Raw genomic sequence first — 10,419 nt, forward strand, 5'->3', positions numbered from 1 at the left:
TAACGCAAATATCTAATCAGCCAATCACGTGGCAGCAACTCAATGCATTTAGGAATGTAGACATGGTCAAGACGATCTGCTGAAGTTCAAACCAAGCATCAGAATGGGGAAAAAAGGTGATTTACGTGAATGTGACATGGTTGTTGGTGCCAGATGGCCTGGTTTGAGTATTTAAGAAACTGCTGATCTACTGGGATTTTCATGCACAAACATCTCTAGGGTTTACAGAGAATGGTCCGGAAAAGAGAAAATATCCAGTGAGCGGAAGTTCTCTGGGCGAAAATGCCTTGTTGATGGCAGAGGTCAGAGGAGAATGGCCAGACTGGTTTGAGCTGACAGAAAGGCAACAGTAACTCAAATAACCACTCGTTACAACCGAGGTATTCAGAAGAGCATCTCTGAACGCACACCATGTCAAACCTTGAAGCAGATGGGCTACAGCAGCAGAAGACTACACCGGGTGCCACTCCTGTCACCTAATGAAGTGGCCGGTGAGTGTACATTTGAGTCATCACTTTAAAAGTTTGTGTGCCCCTGAACTACACGTCTATACCAGGGTTGGTTGGCACAACTCCAAAATCAATGTGCCAGGCCTAGATTTTGCAATCTCGGCAGGCCTAGATTTTGCAAGCTAAATTAATAACTTCTAGATTGCGTTGTATGTGAGAGAAACTTGGCATTTTTGTATGTTAAAAATGTGTTTATGTTGAGATTGGGACAGCAGGTATGCCATCCTGCCAATTGGGATCTCTGGTATGCCTTCTTGCCAAGTTACAGGTTGGTGGGGTGGCATACCTCGTATCAACACAGCACTGAGAGTTTGGTGCTTTTCAGGGTTTCCCACAGAAATAAGCACAATGACCACAGACTCTCAGCCCTTAGGGACATTAACTTCTGTAACATCTGATCTCATGGGCAGCTCTGGGCAGCCCAGTGCCCTTCTGCTTATTTGCATTCTTTTCCCCCTTTGGCTGGCCTTCAGAAGTTTTGAGCAGGTTGAAATAGGTATGACCAGTTTCAATGGCAGTCGCCATTTAAATCAAGTGTAAATTACACCCACCTAGGGCACATTCAGCATGCACTAGGCACTCTCTCCCTCTGATACACTCTAGTGTGTTCCAGCACTCAAATGCTTAATTGAAGTCACTGACTAGTAAAACAGTCCACACACCTGGTTTCAAATGCCTAGAGTGGCTACTGACTGAAAGGAAAATGAGAAACTGCAAACAGCATGGCGCACTAGGACTTGCCTTTAAGATCTCCAAATAGCTCATCCAACAGGCAAACCATTAGTTATAAGAGTTACCAACCATTATTATCTGTGTAATTCCAATTTACATGTGCAGGTTTATTATTGTGTGACAGTCAGTTTAAATTGTTATTATACACAGTAAGTAATTCTGTATTGCATGTCATCTTGTCACATATCTTAGTCCCTCACACATCCCACCAGTGGGTCACAATGGGAACCGCTGGTCCAAGGAACTTTGGAGAGTATCCAGATTTAAATTGAGACAAGGCTTATTTCGGTAAGCTGGTTGTCAGCTGTAATGAAACCCTGCCTGCATCGCAGCCCTCCAATACTGAGGCTGACCTGGTCTAAATTTTGGATTACTGTTAATCAGTGTGCACCAGTAACACCAAGTCAAGGCGAGAAGCAAAACAAAAGGTGATATTAGGACAGAGTTGCTTATTTTATTTCATTTTTCCTCTGTAACCTACTTGCATAAAATGGCAAAGCACTGGGAGCAATAACGGGTCATATTCATAACAATAATGCGACACACCTACGAAAAGCGAATGACAATCGATTCCTTTCCAGAGAAATACCAACAGGAGTGTCCTTCCGCACTTACCCGTGATGTCATTAAGTGTACTTTATATGGTTGTTCCGTTCAACTTGGTCTTATCAAAAGGGAGGGGCGTGTTCAAACAGAAAGGTGAACGTTCTCTGAGTCAGTCAGACTTAGACGTGCTCGGACTACACATGCGTGTGTCTGCTGGTATTTTTCTAGAAGGGTGCCATAGAATATATAAGTGCACAAACTGCGCAATCTTCGGTTCGAGAATCTAAAAGGAAGTTCACAGTTATTTATTTTCATATTTTTACAAATGGAACCAACCACAGACATAGACACCTCCAGAATTTTAGGAAAAGGTCCCAACTACCTTCGAAAGCAGATGGAGCTGGAGGGGGAGGCCAAGGGGGGGCTTAGCGCCGTGGAGAGACTGGCTGCTACCAAACCGAAGTATGTAAAAACTCAGCGGGTGATCAATTCTGAGCAGATTCCAGTGATCACGTTCAGTTCGGCCTCTGTGAGCAGCAATGCATCTTCCAACCGGAGTTCAAGACGGAGCATGGACAACAAGGATGGAAAAGGCACTGCCCAGCAGAATACCGATGAACAAGGTGAGCGGTCTCCCTCTGACGGAGCCAATGTCATGCGTCGGAGCAGTTCCAAAAGACAACGACCAGATTCACTTTTAATATACAGACAGAAATGTGAACTGGTGAAAGCGTCGATAAATGAAAACGCCAAGGCAAGTTTGGTTCGCAGAGTTTTTCTGAACTCTTTAAAAGACAAACCAATTACTATGCCTGAAGCAACAGTAAAGGAATGCGACGCAGAAGATACTAAACCCAGAGCTATGAAAACGATGACCTCTAACACACGGGCCGAGCAAACACTGCTATCAGTCGATGTAAGGAAACCGAGACATGACAGAGTCTCAGAAATTGAGGGTAAATCCAGGAAAGGTGTTGCACGTTCACATTCTGATATAAGTTCAAGGTACTCCAAAAACTTTTCTGAGTTCGAAATGTTTTTCAAATATTGTGGATTGGACGGCGACGTAATCGAGTCACTGGGGAAAGAGAACTTTTCTGCTCGTTCGGACGACGTGTCTTTAAAAATTCGAAGTATGAGCGTGTCAACTTCAGATGATGGATTCACAAGAGAAAGTGGAGATAGCGATGGACTATTGGAGGAGGAACTTAATGAAAAGGTTCGCCAGGGGACTTCGGTAATCGAACGCAATGCAAGAATTATAAAATGGTTGTATAGCTGTAAAAACGCACAAGAATCAGGAAAAGCATTAAGGGACCTTGATTAGAATGTTGTGCTCAATTGTAACTAGTTTAACCAATGAAAACTAGTATCGATACGCCTGTTACACTTGTGCGCCTTATATTTAACGGATTTGTTCATGTGATCATGTTTAATGTACAAGCTACATATAAAGTGTTTTATTCACCTAATTGTTTGTAGAGTATAGCCCGGGATTTGGCATTTTCTATGAAAATTCTTTGAACAACTCTCAACATAGGAAATGTACTGCCTGTTATTGCCAGTGATCATGTCATTTTACAGTTTTATATTAATATATCGTGCCTCGTTGCACTGTATCCATTACAGGGCAACAAGGCATGTGGCTTGCATGTGCCACCGTTGTAATTGACCATATAACAAATATAAGTGTCGCACCGCTGGCTGCATTTTGTACAGGTTTTCTAGAAAGTGGAGCGGCATTCCAGTTAACAGCATATATTTATTGCCTTCGGATATGGAAAAGAGAAGTACAGGCATAATCACAGGCAGCCTACGATGCGACTGTGTATGCTTTGTTATTGCGTAACAAGGGAAAATTCCATTCAATTAGACAGTGTTGGTGCAGTTTCTACTTAGTCACATGGCATAAAGACAAGGATAAATGTGTGTTAGAGAAATGTGTGAGCTTGGTCATGGCATGGTCAGTTTATTGACTATTTGTGTTAACACTATTAACTTTTAAAAGAAATTACATCTGACATGTTATGTATTATATCAGTTAAGGTTGGTATGAATATATTCTTATTGCTGGCTCATTTATTCTCAAATATATATGGATGGATGTAACCACATATACATTAGTTTAATGAATCAGATCATTTATAACTGGAAAATGTGCATGATATGGCAGTGATAACATTGTATTAATTAACATTAGCCTCTTAATTTTCTCTCCTTACTTTACATTACATTTTGATGCTCTGTAATGTTGTGACCTCCTATTAGGATATTTGTATTTTGAGTTCAAACCTCCGGCAGCTTAGTACAATCTGATGTCACTGTAAGAAGACCCGGAATGGGCCACATATTAGATGGTATGAAAAGGCTGAATTATGCGCAAATCCAACTGAAAAGAAACGTATGCAGCCAATGTTTGAAACGGCAAATGGGAGAAATGTCAGGGACTGAGCTAACCTTAACAGTCTTCTTAGAGTAAGACTAAGGAGCCATAATGTTGTTTTATATAATGTTATTAACCTGGGATTAACATTCCAGCTTTAAATAAATTTCTTGTGTCATATTAATGTGAATTCGATATACTTGGGGGCATTGGTTTCAGCATCCAGTTAAAGGGAAAATTGCGCAAGAGTGAATCCTCACACCTGCACCAGTTGCTTAAGCAGTATACTGTAGTCCTCTGTTGCAACAGGTGTGGAGCTCACCTGGTGAACAAAATGACGAGAAGTGGTTCTTCTCAGGGGCTACATGTACTTTGACTTGTTTACTCTCTCCTGAATTGACAGAGGTTGTGGGAGGTCGTAAACCTGTTGGAAATTACTCCACAACCTCCCTCAAGGTAAACAAGTCAAAATTGTGGAGTGCAGAGTCAAATCAAGAAAAAATGTCTTTGTCCCAAACATTTTGGAGCTCACTATATATATATATATATATATATATATATATATATATATTACTGTTCAAAAGTCTTAGGCACCCTAGATTTTGAAATATAATATATAGTATATATTTGGTCTTAGAAGTTTATTTTTTGTTTTCTGCATTAGCGTGTCAGTAGAAAAGATTTCCAAACATGAATTTCCCATTGAGATTTCCAAACATGAATTTTCCAAAAAATGAAATTTTACAGATACATTTTTGTATTTTGTAAAATAAAGTAATATTTTAAGTAATAGACTACTTGATCAAGGGTCTCTGGGATTACCTGGAGAGCCAGAAGCAAGTGAAACAGCCAAAATCTGCAGAATAATTGTGGCAAGTTCTCCAAAATGCTTGGAACAACCTACCAGCCGATTTTCTTATAAAACTGCCAGACAGTGTACCTAAGAGAATTGATGTAGTTTTAAAGGCTAAGGGTGGTCACACCAAACATTGATTTTATTTTGTTTTTAACTATTTACTGCTCTTTATATTATTTTTTCAATATTTATAACCTTTCATTTCATTATTTTTGAAAGCATCTTAGCTGTACAGCATTTTTTTTACAGGTGCCTAAGACTTTTGCACAGTACTGTGTATATATATATATATATATATATATATATATATATATATACACAGTGAGCTCCATAATGTTTGGGACAAAGACATTTTTTTCTTGATTTGGCTCTGTACGCCACAATTTTAGATCTGTAATCAAACACTTCACATGTGGGTGCATTTTCATTAAAATTTATTTAAATTTTGAGGTTTTATTTAAGGGCAGTTTTATACATTTTGGTTTCACCATGTAGAAATTAAACCACTTTTTATACAAAGCCCCCTCCCCCCATTTCAGGGCACATAATCACAAAAATGGCTTCACAGGTGTTTCTGATTAGTCAAGTGAGTTCAATTGCTTCCTTGGTGACGGTGTAGGAGAGCGTATGGTATCAAGTCTTGATTCTAGGCGTTTATTGCCTTTAGAGTCTGTTATTGCCATTTGTCAACAAGAGGACCAGAGTTGTGCCAATGGAAGTCAAGGAACCCATTATGAGGCTGAGAAATAAGACAAAAACAGTCAGCAACACAGGCCAAACCTTAGGATTAGCAAAATAAACTGTTTGGAACATCATTAAGAAGAAAGAGCAGTGATAAGCTCAGTAATCACAAAAGGGCCTGCAAAGTACCTCATACGAAGAAGTACCTAAAAGTGCCAGCAGAGTTCTGGTAAAAGGTCTTGTGGACAGGTGAGACCAAAATTAACTGGTATCAGAGTGATGGCAAGGGCAAAGTGTGGAGGCCAAAAGGAACTGCCCAAGATCCAAAGCACCACCATCATCTGTGAAACGTGGTGGGTATGTTAGGGTTTGGCCATGTATAGCGCCACAGATACTGGCTCACTTGTCTTCATTGATGATGTGACTACTGATAGCAACAGCAGAATGAATTCTGAGGCGTACAGAAGCATCTTACCTGCTCAATTTCAACCAAAGGCCTCCAAACTCATTGGATGGCACTTAATCCCTCAGCTAGCACTAAACATGACTACTTTCATTTACATAAAATTAATTTGTTCCCAACTTTATGGTGCTTTGAAATGATGTTTAAAAACTGCTGTAATTTCTACATGGTGAAACCAAAATGTATAAATAACCTTTAATAAAAGTTGAGAATGAGCACTTGAACCACATGTAAAAGAGAAATATATATATATGTATATAAATATATATATATCTTTGTCCAAAACATTATGGAGCTCGCTATACTTATTTAATTTTAAGGTAAATTAATTTTCATTATTCCAGAGAATAGCTTATGGTATCCTTTAAGTATCAAAGTGGAGATAACAAATTGAATCAAAAGTCTTCTTTTTCGCCAATTCTAAATTGTAAGAACCCCTAAATCTTGACAGGTTCAGGCTAGTACCTATGCATGTGTATGGTATTTACTTTTCTCATACACATGAGGGTTTAAGAAGAGAGAAGACATTTACATTGAAATACTCTATGAACAGCATATATATTAAGGTTTCCAAATAGTTATAGTATAAATTGGATGTAATATAAATAGACAGTACACATATGTATAAACAAGGTATCACATTGTATTAACTCTTCCTGCTTGTGATAATTCAGGCATATTGAATTACTTCCTGATCCCTCCTAAAACCCATATGGAACAAAGAACCATGATACAGGCACCGTGTTTAACTTGTCTTCCACATGTACAGTAGGTCTTCATACCTGAGCTCTGAAGCCATACCTTCACTAAGAACACACCTCCCAGGCATGTTGCTTCCCGTCTTTTGAAACATCCTCTTAAATATTCTCAAGCCACACGTCTACTGGTCCTCTTAAGCGGTTTTGTGGGAGGTGACTTTTCTTAGGCAAGTTGCATCCTGCCTTCACCTGCTGCTTAGAGATATGATAAAGGCTCTGTAGTTCCCATATGGTTTGCAACCCAAACTACTTCACAGACAAGTACTTGCTTTTTACTAAAATATGAATACATCAAATAGATAATACAAAATAAGTCATGAGAAACAGTGCAGTGATAAAAGGCACAGAACAAGACACATAAAATGTAAGCAAAAGTTAACAGTAAATCCTTGGGGTTTTGCAGTATAAGCCTTAATTTTTCCTAACACATCTGAGCAACTAGTGAGTGCTCCATGCAATGTGTCCTGGCCCTCATTCACTCAGCTGTGAGGGCCCCTGTGTGGCCCTTAGACTCAGTGTGATGGAACAAGTGACTCATAGCCACCAGAAGAGCAGCCACTCACCACCTTCCTTGGCTCATCTGTCCTGAAACTGCACTGAATCAGCACTTTTCAGTGTCCAGTGACTGGTTGGGATTATATTATTTAGGGAATTATGAAGGGAATCTACTGCCTGTGTGTGTAAATGACTGGTATGAGTGGCAATGGGTAAAGGTTTTCCTGAAACAGTAAGTTTCCCACTCATGGATTCTGGCCAAAAACAATAAACTAAAAAAACAAACAGAAATGATGAAAACAAAAGAAAGCAAAATCCAGCTGCTCCACTTTTCGGTGGTGTTTTTCGTGTCTTTACTGCTGTGAGAAAGAAAAACTTGAAGTCGACAGAGAAAAATCCGCTTTTCCAGCAGATCAAATATCGGACACACCTAGCCAGGGCGGGGCTAGCCTGTCACACATATGGGTGCAAGGTATGATGAGATGTCGAACCCTGATTTAAAGTATGTTACTTGTCAACATTGGTTAAAAAGCCTAAGCTGCTGTATATAATGTTTGGGTACTCAGGGGGGCCCCATTGCTGCTAATTTGGGTGCACCGAACCCACAGCACCCTCACTGACTTTTCCCCAAACAAAAAATATAAAGGACGACTCTGAGTACACAGCTCCAGGTGCATCCTTTTTCTCATATGACTTCTTCCTCCACCTCCTGAGAAGATCTCTATTAATCATATTGATATTTATATATATATATAATGATATTTATATTGTTATCATTTAATTTCTGAAAATTTTCACAGGGATGACAAAGGACAAAAGCTGTGAAATCTGAAAGGGTTCAATTAACTAATAACATAGCAATTACAATGAAAATAGTAATATGATCAAGAGAAAATAACTATAAAATAATTTTAAAATTTTTACTTATGCTTTAGCTCATCTTGGTTTAGTTTTGCTGTAGCAACCTAGTAACAAAGGAGGATACATGCCCACGGTTTGGTTGCATTATATGTATGTAGATAGCTGGCATATGCCAGAAAAGGGAGAAATGTATTCTTTAGCTGTAGTAGCTTTAGATAGCGTGGACTGGTGAAAATACTTTTGCTTAGCTTAGTTACTAAAATGAATAAATGGATCCAGAAGAGAGGTCAGAACACTTTTTTTTTTACTGTATGATGCCCCTGTAAGGAAGGATCTCCCCTGATATATGGTTAGGTGAGACGTGAAGGATTTTTACAACCACACAATACATTGTCTATGGAAATTATGTGTCATACTAAAGTAAGGGGACTGACTTCACTGGCTGACTTCATTCCAGAGTCAGCACTTTTGGGGATTAGTTATGGTCATGTTGAAGCATGACCAATGTCTGGGTGGAACTGTTTGTTGGGTGTTTCAGTGTCTATAATACAGCCAGGGATGGAATCTGCACCCTACCAAGATCGGGCAGTCCTACCAAACTGAGGACCTGGGCAAAAGGGCAGTCATCAGGGAGGTGGCTAAAAAGCCAGTAATAACACTGACAGTTACAGAGCTCATGGTCCAGACATATAAAGTCAGTGCAGCTCTTCATGTATCCAGCCTCTTAGGGAGAGTGGTGAGGCCAAAGCCATTTCTGAGGGAGAAAAACAACATTATATTATGCCTGTATTTTGCCAGAAGGCATGTGACAGACCCTTGGACCTGTGGAAAAAAACTTATGTGGCCTGTTGAGACTAAAATGGATCTCTTTGGCCAAGTGTCTGAAATCCAAGTGCTATATCTGGTGTAATCCAGACACAGCTCATTTCCGAGGAACACCATCCCTACTGTCAAACATAGTGCATCATGCTATGGGGTTGTTTAAGCACTGACAGGCTATTCAGGTTGCTTTTCAGCAGGAGGGACTGGGGGTCCTTGTCCCTGTCAATGGAAAGGTGGAGGGAGCCAAAATACAGCCAAATCATTGAGGATAATTTCCGCCAACAAGAGATCTCAGACTGGGATGAAGATTCACCTGTCAACAGGGTAATAATCCCAAGCATACAGAAAAAAACAACACAGCGTGTCTGAAAACAAGGTCAAAGCCCCTGCTGTGTGACCCGAATGGACAATTATGTATGCAAAAACCTAACTATAAGTTATCCATAAAAAAGTTACATGGAAAAAAATCATATGACTTTGACAACTAACTTTAATCTAATGGATTTCAATCAATGCAATTTTGTATTTTAAAAATTCTAAATACTTTATTATTTGTGTTACATTTTGGAGAACTGGAATTTTGTAGTTAAGATTACATGTATTTTCTCCATTCTGTTTACAGCCACTGCGACCCGTAGGAATGACTGTTCCTACCATACCAGACTGGTAGGTGGCACTGGCGGTAAAGAAAAAAAGCAAAGAAATTAAGTTATTAAAAAGTAAACGTTTTGCCCATTTTATATTCTCAGAGCTTCAATGGCCTTTAGCTAACAGATTATGCCACTTTACAAAGAATGCCCGATTGTCGTCATAAAAACGACAGAATAGTTCTATGTTTCTAAACATCACATTTGAAAAGTAGGAGGCCTTCATGGATAAAATGATGATAAAGAACTGAATACGATATGGTTGTGGAACGGGAAACAACATTAAAAAATTGTTTAGTATTTAATTAAATGCAATCGGATCGCCGACATTTCAACAGAACTATCTTTTTTCATTACCAGTAGAGGCCAGTGTCCGATTTCTTATGTGCAAATAGCAGTTAAGAGAGTGTTTTAGTGTATCAGAGCGAAGTATACCTTAATTAACGCAAATAATTGCATTAAGATATTTTAGATTTGTGTCGGCTTAAAATATGGACAAGTAGGCCTACGGGCTTACTACAAAATATTAATCCTCGAAGTGTGTAAGTAAACTGGAAACAATTAACTGACATCAAATTTCTCGAGCATTTATGACCGTGTTTCTGTTCGTAGCCGTACTGCATATGTACGTCACTTTCCAGCTGTGCCGCTTGTTTTAGCGTTCAC

General features: G+C 39.3%; 1 protein-coding gene across 2 annotated transcripts; it reads left to right on the top strand.

The window, feature by feature from the left end:
- Nucleotides 1–1,930: 1,930 nt before the first annotated feature.
- Nucleotides 1,931–9,796, top strand: fam110c (family with sequence similarity 110 member C). Of its 2 annotated transcripts, none has more exons than XM_064339213.1 (3): nucleotides 1,931–2,410; nucleotides 9,301–9,430; nucleotides 9,729–9,796. In XM_064339213.1, the coding sequence occupies exons 1-3, from the start codon at nucleotides 2,113–2,115 to the stop codon at nucleotides 9,742–9,744; spliced, it is 444 nt and encodes a 147-aa protein (XP_064195283.1). In that variant the 5' UTR covers nucleotides 1,931–2,112; the 3' UTR covers nucleotides 9,745–9,796. The 2 variants fall into 2 exon arrangements, with proteins under 2 accessions (XP_064195283.1, XP_064195284.1); XM_064339214.1 differs by having other exon boundaries at nucleotides 9,304–9,430; nucleotides 9,729–9,795.
- Nucleotides 9,797–10,419: the final 623 nt, after the last annotated feature.

This window comes from Anguilla rostrata, chromosome 6, assembly GCF_018555375.3.
Source record: "Anguilla rostrata isolate EN2019 chromosome 6, ASM1855537v3, whole genome shotgun sequence".
Classification (NCBI taxonomy): domain Eukaryota; kingdom Metazoa; phylum Chordata; class Actinopteri; order Anguilliformes; family Anguillidae; genus Anguilla; species Anguilla rostrata.